Raw genomic sequence first — 20,744 nt, 5'->3', positions numbered from 1 at the left:
AGTGGTCTCCATTTGTTTCAAAAGGAAGCCTCTTTGATGTGGGTTAAGGTCTCTACACTTACCTGTGGGTAAAAAGTACTTAGACTGCACCTAAGGGTTCATTATATTGGTTTAGAGACTTGGCAATAGTTGATCTGGCTCTAAGATCTGGGGCTTCACTAGCCACAGGGAGTTAGTTGCCTGCATTTCCATTACCAGGCATAATTTTCCTCCTATGGACCAAGCTCTGATTCTAATAGATAGCTATAAGTTACCCCATTGCACCTTTAGGGGTATTTTGCCATCCTGGTCATTGTAGTGTGTTGTAGGAGGCCTCTTGCTTATTTCCCAACCACCCGGACTCCTGAAATAACCACACAGAAAGTATATTATTTGCAATACTGTTTGGCCAATAGCTTAAGCATATTTCTAGCTCACTCTTATCTCTTAAATTAAACCATTTCTATTATTTTATATTTTACCATGAGGCTTGTGGCCTATGGGCAAGACTCCAGCTGGCGGCTTGCATCTTTCTCCTCTGGCGGCTCCATGGCATCTCTTCACTCCACCTTCTTTCTCCCAGCATTCAGTTTAGTTTTCCTTCCTATCTCTATTCTGCCCTGTGCAGGCCCAAGATAGCTTCTTTATTCATTAACCAATAAAAGCAACACATATACATCACCTCCCCTTTCTGTCTAGATAAAAAGGAAGGTTTTAACTTGAACATAGTAAGATTACATGCAACAAAACAGTTATCAAGCAAGAATTATAGTTAAAATATTGATATTAACTTTATCTTTTATAATAACTAAGGAAAACTATAATTATAACTATTTATTCTTCAACTCCACCAAAGTCTCCAGAAGGATATAATATTACCTAAGTAAATAGGAAGTGTATTGTAAGCAACTTCCAAAACTCTAGAATTGACAGAGACATCTTGCTGCCTGAACAGTCATCCAAAGATCTTCTGTATTGTTGGGGCATTCAGTCTTGAGTCCACAGGCCCATAGTATCCAGCAGACTTTTCCATGAAGCAGGAAATAGCTCTTTTAACAGTCAAAAATTCAAAGAAAACACAGTAATATACATAATCCAGACTCTGTGTATTTTCCAACTTTATGTGGCTTATTTTTCTTTATTTCTTTATTCTATGACAGTCTGTATGCTGTCTCTTTAAAGACTTTGTTTTTGGATTCGGTTTGCCAGTATTTTATTGAGAAATTTTGCATCAATGTTCATGAGTGAGACTGGCCTGTAATTCTCTTTCTTGGTTGAGTCTTTGTGTGGTTTTGGTATCAGGGTAACTGTAGCTTCATAAAAAGAGTTTGGCAATGACTCTTCTGTTTCTATTATGTGAAACACATCAAGGCATATAGGTATTAGCTCTTCTTGGAAGTTCTGGTAGAATTCTGCACTAAAACCATCTGGACCTGGGCTTTTTTTGGTTGGGAGGTTTTTGGTGACAGCTTCTATTTCCTCGTGACTTATAGGTCTATTTGAATTGTTTACTTGGTCTTGATTTAATTTTGGTATATAGTACTTATCTAAAAAATGTCCATTTCTTTTACATATTCCAGTTTTGTGGCATACAGGGTTTTGTAGTAAGACCTAATGATTCTCTGAATTTCCTCAGTGTCTGTTGTTATGTCCCCCTTTTCATTTCTGATCTTGTTAATTTGCATGTTCTCTCTCTGCCTTTTGATTAGTTTGGATGGGGGTTTGTCAATGATGTTGATTTTCTCAAAGAACCAGCTCTTTGTTCATTGATTCTTTGGATTGTTTTTTATGTTTCTATTTTGTTGATTTCAGTCCTCAGTTTGATTATTTCCAGTCCTCTACTCTCCTGGGTGAGTCTGCTTTTTCTCCCCTAGGGCTTTCATGTGTGCTGTTAAGTCTCTAATGTGAGCTTTCTCCATTTTCTTTATGTGGGCACTTAGTGCTATGAACTTTCCTCTTAGTGTCCCATAGGTTTGGGTATGTTGAGTCTTTATTTTTGTTGCATTCAAAGAAGACTTTATTTTTTTTTCTTTATTTCTTCCTTGACCCAGGGGTGGTTCAGTAGTTGACTCTTCAGTTTCCATGAGTTTGTAGGCTTTCTGGGTGTAGAATTGTTGTTAAATCCTAACTTTATTCCATGGTGATCCGATAAGACAGAGGTGGTTATTACAATTTTTTGTATCTGGATGAACTCCGATGTCCTTCATTCTTCCTTCTGCATCCAAAGTCAGAAAGCCGAGTGAAAACTAGCTCCATACACAGACAATGGCCTATTAGTAAGCGTATTCACCTGTAGTTTATTAACTACCTACAATGTCAGAATGAATCCATGTTCATTAAACTGCATTGGCCAAATACTGCACGAAATCTAAAAAGCTGGTTATGCTCTCCATAATCAGAAAGGTTTTCCCCCAGATGCGCTCTGTAAATGCTTATCTAGTACTAAGTGTCCCAGATCTAAAATCATATGAGCAACACAAAATGACTCAGCAGCTTGTGTTTGTGTGTTGAGTCATACACACACACACACACACACACACACACACACACAAACTAAAGAAAGAGAAACCATGAATCTGTGAGTAGGGTGGGGTGAGAGGGTATGGGAAGGGATGAAGGGAGGGATATGGTGGGGAAAATGATATGAATACTGGATAGAATATGAAAATTTAAAACAATTAAACTCCCTGGAAAACTGCATGCAAAGCAGGGGAAAAGTGAAAATATTCTACTTAAAATTGAGGGGTTTCGTTGTTATATTTTTGTTGCTGATTTTTAAATTGAATTCTGCCTAGTTTTGAGGATTTAGAACATACAAAAAATTACTATGAAATTTCTATCTGATTTAAGCTTTTCTTTTTTGCTTTTGATTCATAAGTCAGATGTAGGAAAACTACCGAAGAGTCATTAAAATTAACCTCTCCCCACAAAATTGGAAATCCTGCCAAAAGACACAAAATACTCAGCATTGAAGGGGCCCAGGCCCTCTTCGTAAACTCTGATGTCAGCAAATGGAATAAGTCTGTTGGTACATTTGATTAGAAAAAGTACTTGAAAATTTTCTACCAGAAACTTAGGGAAGAGGGAGACTTGTGAATCTGGGGGAGGACCAGGCAGGGACTAGATAAACCAAAAAAAGAAAGTGAAATTCCAGAGTCCTAGTACACAGCGATTTGGAGCAGGTTGTTAGTTTTAAGGCCTCCATCTGTCTTAGCTAGCTCTTTTAAACAGATTCTTGTTTCAAGGAATATGTCATTGTCAATTATTCTAAGGACACACATGATACAGAAACAATTATGACTTTCATAGGGGAATAAGGAATACTTAGGTACTTCAACTGTAAAGTCCAGGAATCATGTTATGTTATTTGTTAGACAAATGGAAGCGATAAAGTGATCATCTAAGAATTATAATACTTATATTCATAGAACGTACGAAGAGCTTGAACTTTTTTGTGGCTATGACCTGTGTGATGTGCTGTTCTGTGGATGAGCAGTCTGATTGTGATGAAGGTCTAGAAGGTTTATTTCTGGTCAACACCAGTGTCATGGGCATATGATTAATCCTGTAGATTCCTGCGCACAGAAGGTCTGCGCATTTGGTTTAATCCTCTGCTATGGGCACATCCAATTTCTCTTGATTGTGTGAAGGAATTTTATATTTTATTTCCAAATTAGTTCAGAATCCAGCGTCTTAAAAACTAGTGGAGTAACAGGTTAAAAAGCATAAAACTTACTGAAAGACCATCAAACAGAGTACATGCACATAGTTGTAAGACTTCAGATCTATATAGGTTCTTAATATCAAATCTGAAATGTTGCTGAATGTCAGAAAACCCAAGTTACAGCTGAGAGAGGAAATCTTTTCCTTGTCTAAATGAGCCATCTGGCAGAGCTCTTAGCCATATGAATCCTTTAGAAGAAGTAGGGAGAATCATGTCAAGGCCTGTGATCTAAAATGGGTTCATTATTTAGTCCTGAAATGTGTCTTCTTGATCATCTATTCAACAGGAAAAATTGGGGGCACAATGTTTTGATATAATGTAATTATAACTCATGCCTCAAAATTCTCTCTTCTTCAGAAACAATAACAGATGGCTGTTGATGTTTCAAAGGCTGCCTGGAAGCCAAGGGGAATTTGCTATTTCTACTCTCGTGATATTTTATTTGCTAATCTCCTTCAATCACAAAGTTTGTTAGCATCTGTAATTTGCTCTTAATAAGTGCCTAAAGAATAAACATAATTTTCTCTTTTGCAAAAGTAATATCTGATTTAAATATTTAGATATCTCAATAAGGTGATTAAAATTAAGACTACAGGGAAGGGTTTCTGATCTTGGCAGTGGGGGAGTACCAGGTACTATATTGACTTTTCTTGGGTAAACAATCTAAGAAGGCACTGAGCATGGGATGATGGAGGTCTGAGGTTCTTGATGAAGGTTCACACAAGAGTCCCACATTCACTTTGGCTATCAAACAGGGAGTGATGGATGGGAGGTTTTATGATACCAAGCAGCAATAACCACAGGGAGACAGAATGATAACAGAGGCAAGTGCTATTGAAAGACATTTCTGGATAAGCGAAGGTAGTCAGACGTCACTGAGTATCTCAGATACTCGATCGGAACTTCAAAAGGAACACACTTTAGGAGTAAGGGTTAAAACCTAGAGGGAGAAACACGGCATGGGATCAAGACTCAACTAGAGAGGTCACTGCTTTGAGAGCAAGAGTATTGGACACCTATTCTAGGATACAAGATGCGCCAGGTTAGAAACCAAAGATGCCCGCCCGATACAGCTGATGTACCTCCGTCAGTTGACATGTGCGGTGGGCCGATGCCCGAAGCGCTGAGCATAGTTGTGAGCCAAGAGGACAGAAGACGGTGGAGCAGCACGCTTGATGCTCTGCGAGGAGAAAGGAAAAACCCGTCAGCCCGGAGTTCTGTGTTTAGCGAAAATAAGAGTTTAGAAGTGTGAGCATAGCTCAGTAGGTGAGTGCTTGCCACAGAAGCAGGAGTTCAATCCCCACAACTCACGGAGAAAGCCAGGTATGGCGGCATGCACCTGTGAACCTGCTTCTTGGCCTCAGCCACAGGCCCAGACCCCCAGGCCCTGTCTCAAAATCAGGTGACTGACGCCTAAAGAGAACAACACCAAAGGCTGCCCAGAAGTTTTCACACTTATGCATGTCCTGCATGTGTACCAGCACATAATCGTGCACGCACGCACGCACACACACACACACACACACACACACACACGAATAAAGACAATTAGAATAAAATAGATGAATGCTGAGGTAATCTGTCATTTACATACATGGATCAAAAGAATGCTAAAGAGGTTTTTAGTTTAATATAAAATAATACTGGTTATAAACTCAGATTTATAGGAATAAATGAAGACTTAAAACTCAAGAACAGTAGCATCATGGAAAGGACTTGTTTTATTTATTTATTCTTGCTGACTCTTTTAAGCAGGGTCAAATAATTGAAGTATATTATATAGTATTTTAATAAATACAGTATAAAATATATCATTATAACATCCCTAAGGAGAGAGGAGGAAAGGTGGTAGAAGTATCACTTTTAAGATTCTATGTTTATATATGAGCAAGCTGTAATAAACTAGTAAAAGCGCTGTAACTCTGAGTGTGGTCCTTAGCAGAATAAGGCACTGATGTGCTTTAGCAGCCAAGACAGTGATGAAATAGAATATTGAAAAATAAACTATTAAAGTATTTACTATTTACCTAGTTTAAATGACAGTAGAAAGTGAAGAAAAGAGAACATCAAAAAGAAGGAAGAAGTTTATTATTATTATTAAAGAAAATTTATCTATTTGTGGTAGCACATGCGAGAGAGATTGCCCCCCCCCCATTATGCCTGGGGCAGGTAGGAGAGCTGACCCTGTGGTCATAAGAGTGAGAGAGGCATCCCTGTTAGTGCAGGTGTGGGTGAGCCTGCCCCGAAGTTGTGAGCATGGGAGAGCTGTCCCCATTTCCCATCTGGTAGACCAACCCTACAGCTGTTAGGCTTGTGACTTGGCCTGTGTTAAATCTACCCCGTCTATGACCTGCTGGAGTATGTGAAGGAAGCTGACCCATAGACTTAAGATCCCCACAACACAGGGTATCAACAGGATACCCAGGAAGAGTTCTAGTGAAGGTCCAGCATCGATGGTATGTTAGAAACCAGAGGCCTCAAACCAGACCAATGACTCTCTGCAGTGAACACTTGCAAGTAAAGATTTTGGACAAAGGGCTCTACGTTGTGACTTACTTTGTCATGTTGCAGCTTCCATGACAAGATTTTAAATTTTTCCTCTGTTCTTTTAAAACAAATTTCCCTTTTTTTAATCTTAAATTTTGTTTTATTTGGGTTGGGGTGCAGGGGCAAAGGGCGTATGTCAAGGGACACGGGTATGAATGGGATCAAGAACATGATGTAAAAGATGCACAGAATAAATAAAAAGTGAAGAGAATTTAAAAATTAAGTAATTGAGGGGAAGCAGTTTAAAAAAAAGCAAAACTCTGTCCTTTGACATGATAAATGGAAATTGCAGGCCACCAGCAAAGTGATTTAGAACACAGAAAATAAACAACAACAACAAAAAAGCAGACTGCAATGGGAGAAAGGAGAGAGGGGCTCCCATTGGAGCTCACATACACTCAGATGATGTTGACAGCAGTGAATACTAACCCAAACGGGCTTGCTTGATATCTGTTAGCATCGGCCTCTTTTTAAAAGTATGTATTTATACATTCTTTTATTTCCATACCATATGTACGTTCACTAAGGGCCAAAACCATCCTTTTGTTCCGTTACATTCCCTATATAGTGGTTATGCATTTTTGCTGTATTTATTTATTTATTTGTGTGTGCACGCCTGAACATTTGTGTATGTCAGAGCTCACACACATTTGTGTGGAGATTAGAGACAGACTTGGGAGTTCGTTCATGCATTCCATCGTGTTGGTTCTGGGGACTGAACTCAGTCTGTCGGGCTTGGCAGCAAGTACCTTTAGCCTCTGAGCCATCTCCCTGGCCTCCATTAGTTCTACATTTTTGTTTATTTGGGTAGGGTTGGTACATTTTAATTGAGTTAAACCTACTCCATTTTGAGAGCAAGCAGTGACTTCAGATGCTTTTGAAGATATGAAAAGATATTCTCATTCCCACACAAACTTAAGAATCATGTTTACACTCTAACAAGTTCAGTTTTAAAAATGAAGTGAACTACAATGAAGTAGCTTTTATAGTCTTTGAGAATAATTGTATTTCCTACTTGGTCATATTTGGAAATGCAAACTTGAAGTCTTGGAGAGCGATTTCTGTGAATGGTAGCGTGTTACCGGACTTCTCTTGTTCTCCTGACCCTGGGAGAGGCCTTGTGCATTTTCTATTTTCTGGTCAGCCTGACCCTGGGAGAGGGCTTGCACAGTTGCTGGTCTGCCTGACACTGGGAGATACCTTGTGCAGTTTCTGGTCAGCCTGACCCTGGGAGAGGCCTTGCACAGTTCCTTGTCCTCCTGACCCTGACTGGTCTTATTCTCCTGACACTGGAAGAGGTCTTGTGCAGTTCTTGGTCTGCCTGACATTCAGAGATTGCTTTCCAAATCAAAATCTTTGTCTCATGCAGAATAAAGGTGTATTATCATTATGTATCATTAGAAAGTTAGAATTGAATTATGAAGAAAATATTACCAGTATATCCACTAAATGTTTGAAGTAGACAAATAAGTCAACCGTGGTTGCTTCTTTCAGTAACATCAATGAAATGTATCTCAGTAGCAACGTACGTTAATACTAAAACATCTCTGCCTTTCATTTCATTGAAAAAATGTAAATTGTGGACTGAGATATTGCATGATTGACATCTTTAACAAATGATAAATGGTATTCAGAACTGTTGAATATTGTTTATTAATGTTAATGAGCATAAGTAAAGATGTGGAGGTTGCATCGCCTATAAATTAAATACCTTATGGTAGATGGTTGGTCTTGAATGGTAGGAAGTAATGGGGTTAAGGTGAATGACAGAGTTATAATTATATGAGATCTCATACTGTGTTAGGACATTAAACATTTGACCGAGAATTCAGCTTTGGATGTTCTTTCTGCATGCACACAACTGCACACAGGGAAAAGGAAGCAAATGACTTAGAAGAAGTTGTATTAGCAGTGAAAATGGCCAACAGCATGGGGCACTGAGTGGTCCGATACAAAGTGAAGGACCTGTAAGAATGTCCCAGCTTTATTCCACAAGTTCTGTCTTGCCACATGCTCCTTTGTGATGGAGAAGATTCAAGGCTGCTTCCTCTCTAGTGCCTGGTATTGAGCGCTTCCATTTCAGAGCCTCTGGGCTTTTACTTTCCTTAAGGATGAGGGCCTCAGTCATTTCTTTATTTCAAATAAGAAGAATTGCTTCTAAAGAGTCTTTTGAAGGGATCCAGGCATCGAGATGAGCTGTAGGAAGTCCTACAGCCAGTAGTTACCTGCCCATTGGGGCGTGGCCTCTTAGACTACTTATGCCGATGTAGAGCATGCGTCCTAACTGTCTATTTTCTCAATTCTGAGCTAGTGTGGGATTTCTTTTAAGCGTCCTTCATCAGAGATGAACTTTAGTAACCAGATGTAGACGGGAAACTTCTTGGAGAGATGAGTAAGCTGTCCAGCAAGGGTTTGGAATGTGGAACCACTGGCTCCCGCTGCTGACCGAGGGAAGCCAGTAGAGTAAGGAAGAAGTCTTGAAGGAGATTGAGGTTAGGAATTATACCTGCAAGGCAGTGGGCGGAGTCAGATGACATCAGGATGAAGCAATAACTAGGGAAGTCACTAGGCAGACAGCTGCAAGAGTCAGGATGAGACATCAAGTAGAACGCAAGCTGCCATGAAATGAGGGACGGGATCCCGGGAGGAGACAGGACGTACATGAACTTGAGAATGGGAGTGTATTTGAAGAAACACTCTGGTGCCGAGCTTATCAAACCTTGAGCTTGGGGGTGTCCTAGGGTTTGGGCATCAACATTGTTCTCTGATGTGGAGTTTTTGAGATTTCCTGTGAGGCTGTAATAGCTGATTCACCTGGAGCACTTCCAGAAGACGTCAGCCTCTACATTCTGGCCACGAACATGACAGCCTCTCAATTCTGGCATCAACTTCAGTTGTAGACTGAAAATGCCCACAGAGAGTAAATTGTTTGAGCATTTTTATCATTCATTCTTCATCTGTGGGGTAGTGTTTTGTTTTGCTTTTGGCATTGGTGCTGGAAGAATACCTTGAAGCATGGTGGGTAGAGAGCATTGAGGAGCCGTGACACGGTCAGGGAAGGCGAAGTTCATTTTAATGTGAATTTCAAAAGAAATTAAGAAAAAATACCAATAAAACCACCTTGTTCAAAGATGAGATTAAACATCCAATTACGAATATATAGCCTGTAACATTCACCCTATCCTGTTTTCACTTATGATAACTGATAGAAGAATAGAAAAAAGTAAGAGAAAGTGATTTTCAAAACTCACCGAAAATTTATGAAAAATTGAAAAAGTTACCAATTGAAAACTCACTACTTCTCAATAATTCATAGAGAAGTAAGTCTATTAAATAGTATGGATTGCTCAATTTTTCTAACCATATTGAATTAACTCAACAACAATTTTAATTTATAAATAGTTTTTGGCAAAAGCTTTTAAAATATTTCAACAAAACCTCAAGATACAAATATATAACCAACAGCTTTTAAGTCTAGGATTACAATTAAAAATAGTTAAGTTAGATTTATGCAAAATAATTTGCTTCACTAATTTCTCCAAAATATAGTGTAGATTATTTGCCAAAATCAAATGACTAACTTAAATGTGTGAATATGAAAATGGAACATCATTTTAATATGTTTATACACAAATTATTTTAATGTAGAAATCACGACAGGGCTACGGATGCAGCTAAGTTGGTAATGCATTGGCTGTGTAAACTCGATGACCTGAGTTCAATCTTCCAGAACCGATCTAGAAGCTGAGCCCGGCTGGGCGGTGGTGGCACATGCCTTTAATCCCAGCACTCAGGAGGCAGAGACAGGTGACTCTCTGAGAGTTCGAGGGTAGCCTGGTCTACCAAGTGAGTTCCAGGACAGTCTCCAAAGCTACAGAGAAACCCTGTCTCAAACAAAACAAAACAAAACAAAACAATAACAACAAAACCCCAAGCAAACAGAAGCTGAGCCTTGCATCTAGGGCTGTACTTCCAGCACCACTGGGGCAGAAACCAGACGACTCCCGCCAGGCCCTGCTGGTGAGCTAGTCTAGCTGAATCAGTGAGCTCCAAGTTCAGCAAGAGACCCCATCTCATAAAGTACGATAGTGAAAGAGGAAAACACCTGTCATCAAGCTCTGGTCTCCACATGCACAAACACACACACTCACAAGTATACACACGTGCACACAGTCACTCCCATGCACGTGCATGTGAATATATTGTACAAACATATATAAACACATAAAAATACACATACATTTAAAAAGACATCGACAATACATTTTTATCACAGAAAGCATAGAGTAGTGTTACGGCTTCATTCCTCCATAGGGAACTGTCCAGTGATCCCCGAGATCCAAAGGAAACGAGGTGACTATAGATCTGAAGACACCGTCGTACGATTCAACAAAAAGGTGCTTCATTGTTCTTGTCTGCTCACACACAGCTAGTCCTTACAAAATGACCACGGAGGCCAGAAGCTGTTCAAGTGAGCATTCTTTAACTGCCTCGATAGTGATGAAGCCCAGTGCCCTTTAGAGCCTGGGCCTGGCTGTTGCTTTCACTCTGGCTTTCTTGACCATGAATGTCAGAAGAATTACTTTGAGTTAGAGTTTCATCTCGGGTGATGGTTATCATCATGCACATACCAAGGTTTGAAAAGTTACAACACAGGCAGTTCTATCCTTTCCATTAGAGAGTAGGCAGTCCAGCCTGTAATAGGTTTAGCAAGTTATGAATAGTAGAATGACAGTACTCTATATAATCCACCTAATTATGCAATGTAATATGCATTATACATATGTACAGCCTCTTATTGCTTGACTAGAGCCACTGGGAGCATCCGGGCTGATTTAAGATGTGAGGGAAGAGCTTGAGATGGAATACTTGCCTGAAGATGTTTCAAGTTGAAGTCCCACCCATCAGTCACTGTCCCGTGCTCCTCACACCATTACATAGGGAGAGCATCCTTTTCCCATCACTTTTCTTTAACAGCCTCTTTTTCTGGTTTCCCCTCCTTAGTCTCACCCCTTGGTTATTTTCACTTCTTTCCTATTTGAAATTTAAAAAGGGTTTTCTTTTTCCTGCAAATGAAATCTGGGCATTTTGATATAACTGTTCACCTGCTCTCTGAGAGTTGGAAAAGCAGTTGCATTTCCAAGGATCAGGTGTTCAGATCTGAGCCTTCGGATCCATTCTCATTCAAACCACTACAGTAGCCAAGAAAAAGGGCAATGGGATGTTGGAGAAGTCTGTGGTTGATTACAACTCTGACAAAATTTGTAGGGAAGCAGCCCACACCTCAGTAACCCATGCCTTCTGGAACCAATACTGTGCACCTCTGAAGGGCATTTCATAGGAACTCTTTCCAAGTTGTGGTTTTAAATTAGCAAGGCTTTTTCATAGAGCCTTAGATGCGTCCAATTTTGGAGCACAAGTGGAGGCCAGGAAACTAGAATGCGGCCTTCCTACCAAGGAAGGGAGAGTAGTAGACTGTAAGCAAAACAGAAAGCAGTGATACGGGATCCTGAGGACTGAGTATCTGAAGCAGGGTTGGGTGTGAGAGCAGGGATGGGGAAGTCACAGTGAAGAGGAGAGCTAACCCAAGTGGAGGTGACGTCCTGCTATCTCACAACCCAAATTAAAGGAATTTTTTTATTTTTAAACTTAAAAAAAAAAAAACAACTGAATTTGCCGGGTGGTGGTGGTGCACGCCTTTAATCCTAGCACTAGGGAGGCAGAGGCAGGTGGATCTCTGTGAGTTCTTGGCCAGCCTGGTCTAGAAGAGCTATTTCCAGGACAGGCTCCAAAGCTACAGAGAAACCCTGTCTCAAAAAAAAAAATTAAAAAAAACCTGAACTTTTTTCATACAGTGTATTTGATCATGATTTTCTTGTCCCTCAGCTCCTTCTAAGTTCTCTCCCTCTCCACCTCCCTAGCCCCTAACTTTATGTTCTTTTATTCTCTCTCTTAAAAGAAAACAAACAAAACAAAGCAGACAAGAGTGATTCGTATCCCTGAGACTCCATTGGAGAATGGTTATCAGTTGGGCATAGCTGGGTTATGGATGTGGGTTTGTGTCCACATCTGCTCTCAGCTCTGGGACCCACAGAGCCATACAGGCCCTGTGCATGCTGTCTCCGTCTCTGTGAATTCATGCGTGTGCCGGTCCTGCAGAGCCAGGCCCCTTGCTCAGCAGCACATGACCAACACTAAAGAACTCAGGAGGGGCTGGAGAGATGGCTCAGCGGTTAAGAGCATTGCCTGCTCTTCCAAAGGTCCTGAGTTCAATTTCCAGCAACCACATGGTGGCTCACAACCATCTGTAATGAGGTCTGGTGCCCTCTTCTGGCCTGCAGGAATACATGTAGACAAAATATTGCATACATAATAAATAAATATTTAAAAAAAACTCATGACATCTTTGTACATTCTTTGCCTTATAAATTTTGAAAGGCATTTTCCCCTTTGCTTTCTTTTTTCTTACTTATAAGTCCTTTGCATAGACATTACGGCTTTCAGTTTTGTGTTTTTAGGGGATTCTTCTGCATATGAACATGCATGTCTCTGTGTCCACATACGTCTCTTCTGCTTTTCCTGTGACCTGTTTTCTTCTCTTTGTTTTTTTTCTAGTCCAGTTTGTTTGTTTTTTCTTTTATCTTGTGTTATTATTATTCTTTAGATGCCCGTTTTCTAACATGAGATAGAAAGGGTGTAGAATCTGTTGGGAAGGAAGATGGGGGATGTTTTTGGTAGTTGGGGGAGGGGAGACCATGGCTAGAATACATTGTATGGAAAAATATTTTCAACAAAAGAAAGAAAAGAGAACCCACAAACAAAAGAAACACACATACATACACAATGAAAATGAATACAAAATAAAATAACAAAAATAAGAAACATTACAAAAATAGCCCCACAGAAACACACAAATGAAATTTAAATAAACAAGCAAAAGACCAATAAGATTAAAAAAAAAGCTGCCAAAAAAAAGCAAAAATGAGATATAGTCTACAAAAACACCATTGTTTGTTTCATGTTAGCCAGCCACTCCTGGTGTGGAGTCTGCCCTAAAGTGTGGTTAATCTACCCCGAGTTAGGGTTTCTGCTGCTGGGAAGAGACACTATGACATCAGCCACCTTACAAAGGAAAACATTTAATTGGGGCTGGTTTACAGTTCAGAGGTTTAGTCTATTACTGTCATAGCAGGAAGCATGGTGGCATGCAGACAGACATGGTGCTGGAGAAGGAGCCAAGAGTTGTACGTCTGGATCTCTGAGTCAGCAGACAGGAGAGAGAGAGAGAGAGAGAGAGAGAGAGAGAGAGAGAGAGAGAGAGAGAGCCAGCCAGCCACTGGGCTTGACTTAAGCTTCTGAAACCTCAAGTCCACCCCAGGGACATACTTCCTCCAATAAGGCCAAATCTACCCCAATAAGGCTATGAATCCTAATCTTTTCAAATAATGCCACTACCTGTGAGCCTATGGGGGCCATTTTCATCCCAGCTACTACACCCAGTGCGACTTCATTGGTAAAAGTAACTTTTAAAGGGTCTTTTCTTTAAAGCATTGAAGCAACTGACTGTCCACAACAGAGCCCTTCTTGTGATCCCAGTGAAGAACTGGGACAGTTGGTGGCTTTTAGGGGAGAGAAAGTTGAGAAATACTCGATTTGATCCATCTTTTTGATAAAGGCCATTTTGACGGGTAGAGCCTGGCGTCTCCTGTTTGTTTGCCTTTGGTATTTCTGATGGATTAGTGGTGTGGAATACCTACTGAGCTGAGCCGTGGCATGTCTGCTTTCAAGAAATGTCCACTCCCTTTCCACTGTGTGAATATGTGTATTTGCTTTCCTATTATTGACTTGTTTGAATCCCTTACATATTTTTGGATATTTACCTCTCATCAGATATGTTTTATAAATATTTTCTCCCATTCCATTGTTTTTTATAAGCATCTCTTTTTGGGAAGATGATTCTTTCTCTGAACTGTTTTTATACTGATAGATGAAGTCTTCATGTACACACAAAACTATTTCTGTATATTTTTGTATTCTGTTCTTTTTGTCATTTTCTATAAATACAAGCTAGCTTAATTTAGTTGGAAATGTCACTCATATATTCTGTATCCTTGGCAAAAGTTTGCTACATTTTCTGCCAGTTGCTGAGAGCATGCTCAGACTCCATGTATGCTTATGGATATTCTTACTTCTTCCAGCTCTATGTATGAGCATCATGTATCATGAGCTTCATGTGTCTTAGAGATCTGTTCGGATATGCATGCACATTTGTGCATACTTTGGTAACTTAGGGAATCTGACCTTTCAAAACTTAGTAGTATTCCCCTACTGATTTTCTGAGATTCACTTTTATGTAAATGTAGGTGTTTTCTTTTATTAAAGTTCTGCATATATGTTTTATTGGTCATTTTATTTTTTTGACCTACATTTCCCTTTATCCATAAATGGATTTTGTTTATAGTATGCAGTTTAGTCCTGGTGTTATGATCCAATACAATGAATGAATGAGGTTTTAATTGTTATATTTAGTTTAAATTTAGTGTAATTATTTCTACTGAATTTCAACCCACTACATTATAGCTATTTTATTTGTTGAGTCCCTTGGGTTTTTCCCCTTACTTTGCATTTAATTTTGAGTTTTGCATTTATATATTATTAAATTATTATGGTTTTATTTTAAATAATTATTTTAGTCATTGACCTAGGTTATATAGCACACACATTTAATTAATTAGGATCTACCTTTTAAAAATATAATACATAGCACAGAATATGACCCAACTTTATTTTATCTTCACTTATTTCTCCTCTAGAACTCCTTGCATGTATGTATGGTCTCTTAACATGTTTTAAAAATGCAGTAAGACTTAATGTAACTGCTTTAGTGCTCCAGGCTTAACTTCTGTCCGTTGAAAGTTAATTGTACTCAGGCACCTGGCATGTGTTTATTACAATTCTCTGTGCATATGTAGAGTTACAGGACCGTGAGCTGAATATGTCATCAGAAGTCTGTTGTGGAATATTATTTTAAGATGTGTTACATTTGTTTAAGCTGTGGAACATTTGTTTTAGTGATGCGAAGATGTGTAGCGTTCTTTCATATTGCATTTGTTTAACTCTGTGAAGCTGTGTTGCTTTGCCTGCCTAAAACACCTGATTGGTCTAATAAAGAGCTGAACAGTCAATAGCTAGGCTGGAGAGAGAAATAGGTGGGGCTGTCAGGCAGAGAGAATAAATAGGAGGAGAAAGCTGGGATGGGAAGATCAAGAAGTGAAAGAAGGAGAGGAGGACTCCATGGGCCAGCCACCAAGCTACACAGCCAGCCATGGAGTAAGAAGTAAAGAAAAGGCATGTAGGAACAGAGAAAGATAAAAGCCCGGAGGCAAAAGATAGATGGGATAATTTACGAAAAGCTGGGTAGAAACAAGTCAAGTTAAGGCTGGGCATTCATAATAAAGAAAAGGCCTCCATGTGACTATCTGGAAGCTGGGTGTTGGGCCCCCAAAAGAGTAAAGAGTAAAAAGCAACCAACTACAGAAGTCCTTCTGCTTGGTCTTCAGAGTCTAAAAGGCTTAATTCAAACTGATCTTACTTTAAGGCATTCCGGTAAGTTCTTTCTCAAAGTTGACACTTAAACCACCGTGGCCTGTCATGCCCTCCATGTCTCTCTTGCTTTGTGTGTGGTGTGGGGGCATTCAGACCATGATGATCTCTGTGAAGAACTCCCCTTGATCTCCACACACAGATGGAACTCCAAGCAATCCCTTCTTAGCTCATTCTCCTCAGCAGAATACAAAAGGGCGGTGGGCACTTCCTGAGCTCCTTTAAGGACCTGAAGAAGCCCAGACTGTTCAGTCACTCAAGAGAACGCTGAGCTCAGAACCCTTTCCCTGAAGCTTTCTGGTTTATTTCATTCAAACCATGGACTCTTAGGAACCCTGGGACTCCAATGTTTGGCTGTTCTTGAAAAAATGTTATTTTCCCCACGACTTGATTTTCTTAAGAGCCCATCAAATGCAATGACCCTGGGTATGCTTTTTGGCATCAGCAAGCAAAGCCAGTAAAAATCCTAGAATTTTCTGAGAGATGTCAGTTGTGAGGAAAAAAAGGCCCTTGGCATCTTGGACCAGTATCTAGTTATGAACCCTTGGTAATCATGAGCAAACCTGCAAGAGACACTTTCAAGATTTCCTCTTTAAGTCATGTCCACAGCATAACATTTTCTTTTTGTCTTTTTCCCCCTCAAGGGGTGCTACATCCATTGTGTACAGATGCAAACAGAAGGGGACCCAGAAGCCCTATGCTCTCAAAGTGTTAAAGAAAACAGTAAGTTTATTTCATTATATAATAGTATCTCTGAGAGAATTGAGAAGCAAGACATCTGACTCAAAAATCAAAGTGATCATGGAGAAGGCAATTGCTGTCTGATGGAAGCCATGAGAGAGAGAGACACAGGTTCTTAAACTGGATTTGTGGAAAGGAGGATTGCAAGGAAAAGCATTGGAGCAGGGAAGGAAGTCTTGTATTCGGGTGTGCTCATGGGTATATGTGTGTATCTACGGAGTGAGGGCGCCAGCCTGCATTTTAATATGCCAGTTCTCTAGTATTAGCACACTAGAGAAGCCTGTGACTTAAAAGAAGATGAAGTGGAACTTGAATGTCTGTGTTTTGAGAGGAATCATCAGCTCCTAATCTGCCTAGGCTTTCTAAGGGTGGGTGTGTTGTAGACGTGCAACTCGACAAATGTTGCTGCTTCCCAGGCTAGACCTTCAAATTTAGACAAGAAGGGAAGCTTTTGTTCTAGAATTTTGCTCCTTTTGCCGAAGCTCATTTAGGAGCTAGACAAATGTCCGCCCACATGTGTCTAAGGTTCCTTTGTAACGCTAATGCGAAGACAGGAAGCCTGTGAGGTCACATGTTGGGTGGTGTCCCTCTGTGACACTCTTTCAGCCTTACAGTTCTTTCTGTTCTTCTCTGTTTATGGGTTAGATTCTGCTCATAAAACTACAAAAAGACAAGACACACTTCATAGCATACTGTTCCTTTGTCAAGTTTTATATGAACAGATATGGGAGATGTGTGGACTTCTGAAAACTCGGTTGCAAAGTGTCCCAGAGAAAGATGTGTCAGGCATTTCAGTGGCAAGGGATAGGAGGCTTCCTTCTCCAAAGGGCAGCTTGTTTCTCCAGCTGTTATGTGCTGCCCAGGGCAGGGACATCTACAGTGTCAGGAAGGACGAACTTAACAGTCCAGGATTTTAGCCAACCAGAAACAAAATGACATTTTTACATAGTCTGTTAGAGTCCTAAGCTGTGAAAAAAAAACCAACCAAACAACAACCCCACAGTTAAATTAGAGTAGGTAGCAATTTAAGTGGCAATTAATGCCTATAAATCTCACACATTAATTTTTTTGTCATAAAAATTTTCTTAAGTCAATCTCAAATTACAGGGATATTTTAATTAACATTTCTGACTTTTTCTATATCAATTTTTATCATAAAATTTCCTGAACTAAGTATTACTTAAAATTTTTGTAAATATAATTTCCTTTCAAATATCCAATTTTTAAGGAAAGAAAGTAAGTGGTTTTGGTAGTAATCTTACATGTTATAGTTAGACTTGGTGGCTATGTATTTTCTTACTGTTTAGAATGTAACTAAATTGCCAAGTTATTTCCTTTTTCTTATTTTTACGATTGAGGAAATTTTGAAAAGGAGTGGATAACATGAAATTTTAGGAAACGACCATTTAAAAATATTTTATGAAGCTGAACATGGTGGTGCACCCCGACACTTAATTTACAGAGTGGGGGTGGTCGTAAGTCAGACCAGTACGGGCTGCACATTGCCTGAGATCTGAGAGGTGGGCGGATCTTCCCGAAAGCCCCCCTAGAGCACGTGGCTGGGAACCATGTGTCAGGTGGAGCTGCGAGGCAGATGATGTCAAACACAGTTAGTTTCTGCCGTGCCAAATGGAACGAGGGAAAAACCCCTGGAGGAGCCTTGGCACTGACCGTGACTTAGATAGAATCTTCAGCTTTGTCATTTAGGATTAAACCATGCTTGGAGACGTGTAAATGAGAGAAATAGCAGGCAAAGGCACGAAGAACAAATTGCCTCCAGTGTTTAGTTTCATATAGGTCACGGAGATAGAAGCGTCCCTTTCTAAGGGAAATGAATGGGTTCTATGGCTCTGTTTGCAGCACCAAATAATGCAAAGGAAATATTTTCTTAGAACAGTCAGCAAAGGTTTTGTACCTGAGGACAGATAAGATCAGGTTGTTCAGAAAGGTTGACTTATTTATGTAATTTCTTATGTCAGGCCACATAAAATTGCCTCAGTTAAACAGTTTCTGACCTATAGTTTTGTGTGATTCAGCTAAGAACTATGGTACCACATATAACCTCATTGAATACTTCCTAATATTTTCATATAATGATTAGGCATAAACTTAGGGAGCCTTGAACTTAGTCTGCCTAAAACTGCATCATTTATCTTCCTATCTATCTATCTATCTATCTATCTATCTATCTATCTATCTATCTATCTATCTATCTACCTATCTACCTACCTACCTACATCTATCTATCTATCTATCTATCTATCTATCTATCTATCTATCTATCATTTATCTATCATCTATCTCTATCTATCTATCGTCTATCTATCTATCTCTATCATTTATCTATCATCTATCTATCATTATTATTATCTATCTATCATTTATCTATCATCTATCTTCTATATCTATCTATCTTCCTATCTATCTATCTATCTATCTATCTATCTATCTATCTATCTACTATCATCCATCTATGAGTCCATCCATCCATCCATCCATCCATCCATCTATCCACCCACTCACCCACCTACCCACCCACCTACTCTTCCATAATAGAGATAGTGAAACAACTACTAAAATTGGTGAATATAAATTCATTTTTCTTAGGCCAGGCAGTAGTGGTGCACACCTTTAATGCCAGCATTTGGGAGGCAGAGATAGGTGAATCTCTGTAAGTTCGAGGCCAGCCTGGTCTACAAGAGCTAGTTTCAGGACAGGCTCCAAAACTACAGAGAAACCCAGCCTCGGAAAACCAAAATAAATAAATAAATAAATTTTCTTCAAATATGGAAACTAGATTTCCAAAGCCAAAGTTGTCAGAGATAGTTTTCTCTGAGGCCCTGACTGAGAATCTTCTCCATGCCTCATGCATCTTGCCAGGCTTCTAGAGACAGTAACCCATCCTAGGTGTGCCTTGACATTTAGGTCATCCTTTCAGTTTCTGCCTCTGTTGCCAAAAGGCTGACTTTTTCTCATATTTCTCCACGTCATTTACCCCGGGAAGGTGTATGGCATAGTGTTACTCGTCTTGTAGGAATACCAGTGCTGCTATGTGGGAAGCCCACTCTTTCCAGTATGACCACACCATAATTAATTACATCTTAGCATATTTCTGCCAATCATTTTATCAGATGGTATAGGTTAATTTATAAATCTAATATTTTATCTGATGATGAATATATTTCATATTAAAATGTTAATAAATGCAAACAAATTTACCTAGCTTATAAGTTATTGGTTGTCAAACTGTGGGTCACCACCCCTTTGAGGGTTGAATGCCTCTTTCACAGGGGCCACCTAAGACCATATGAAAACACAGATATTTGCATTACAATTCATAACAGTAGCAAAATTACAGTTATGAAGTAGCAATGAAATAATTTTATGGCCAGGGTCACCATAACATGAGTACTTGTATTAAAGTATTAGGAAGGTTAAAAAGCACTGTTCTAAGTGATTAACTTAGTGTATATAAGTGATTAACTTGCTATATAAACATGCTAAATAAAATGTTTGTTATCTCCTTTTAGAGTTAATTGTATAATAATAATAATAATAATGTTTCTCAAGATCTGTTTAAACATTTTTTATGGAAATTCATTTTGAATCAATTTATGACAATATTGTTTCTTTCTCATAGCTTAATATTTTGGGGACTACTTATATATACTATCCATAAGAAAATTATTTCCTATTCAAAATCTTTAATCATCATTGAGAATCTGTTACACGCTGAAATCTTTGGGTGATCGGCAAATGCTTGGTTCTCCCAGAGGAATATATACTAAAGCATTGACTATTATGGGAAATTTCATGTGCTGCTGGCGGCTGATAATCCAAACAGAACAGAGTTAGAACTGACGGTAACCACACAATAGATTCTCATGTTTAGACAAATATAATTTTTTCCTAATAAAATATCCTTGTGGGAAATTAGCATGTAATTATATTAAGAAAACCTCTAACTTAACATATATTTTATATGTGTCTGTAGCACCATGTACTTTCTATGTCCATAACTAAATTTCAAAGAATTAAAATACATAGAACACATATTTATTAGTGGCACGATGACTTTAATTTATGTACATGTTAAACAACAAAAAGGTGTGTGAGTTTATAGTGTATGAGAACAGAGAAGGAAGAAATT

The 20,744-nt window shown here is 39.2% G+C and overlaps 1 protein-coding gene across 1 annotated transcript in view; it reads left to right on the top strand.

Annotated features, from left to right (window-relative positions):
• Camk4 (calcium/calmodulin dependent protein kinase IV) overlaps nt 1-20,744 on the top strand; it is a 218,906-nt gene that overhangs the window by 100,301 nt on the left and 97,861 nt on the right. Inside the window, exon 3 of the mRNA XM_075969040.1 lies at nt 16,498-16,576. Within this exon, the coding sequence (XP_075825155.1) occupies nt 16,498-16,576 (79 nt within the window). The remainder of the gene's footprint in view (nt 1-16,497; nt 16,577-20,744) is intronic.

Source organism: Microtus pennsylvanicus, chromosome 4 (genome assembly GCF_037038515.1).
Source record: "Microtus pennsylvanicus isolate mMicPen1 chromosome 4, mMicPen1.hap1, whole genome shotgun sequence".
Classification (NCBI taxonomy): Eukaryota; Metazoa; Chordata; class Mammalia; order Rodentia; family Cricetidae; genus Microtus; species Microtus pennsylvanicus.
This window is presented reverse-complemented; position numbering and strand designations above follow the sequence as displayed.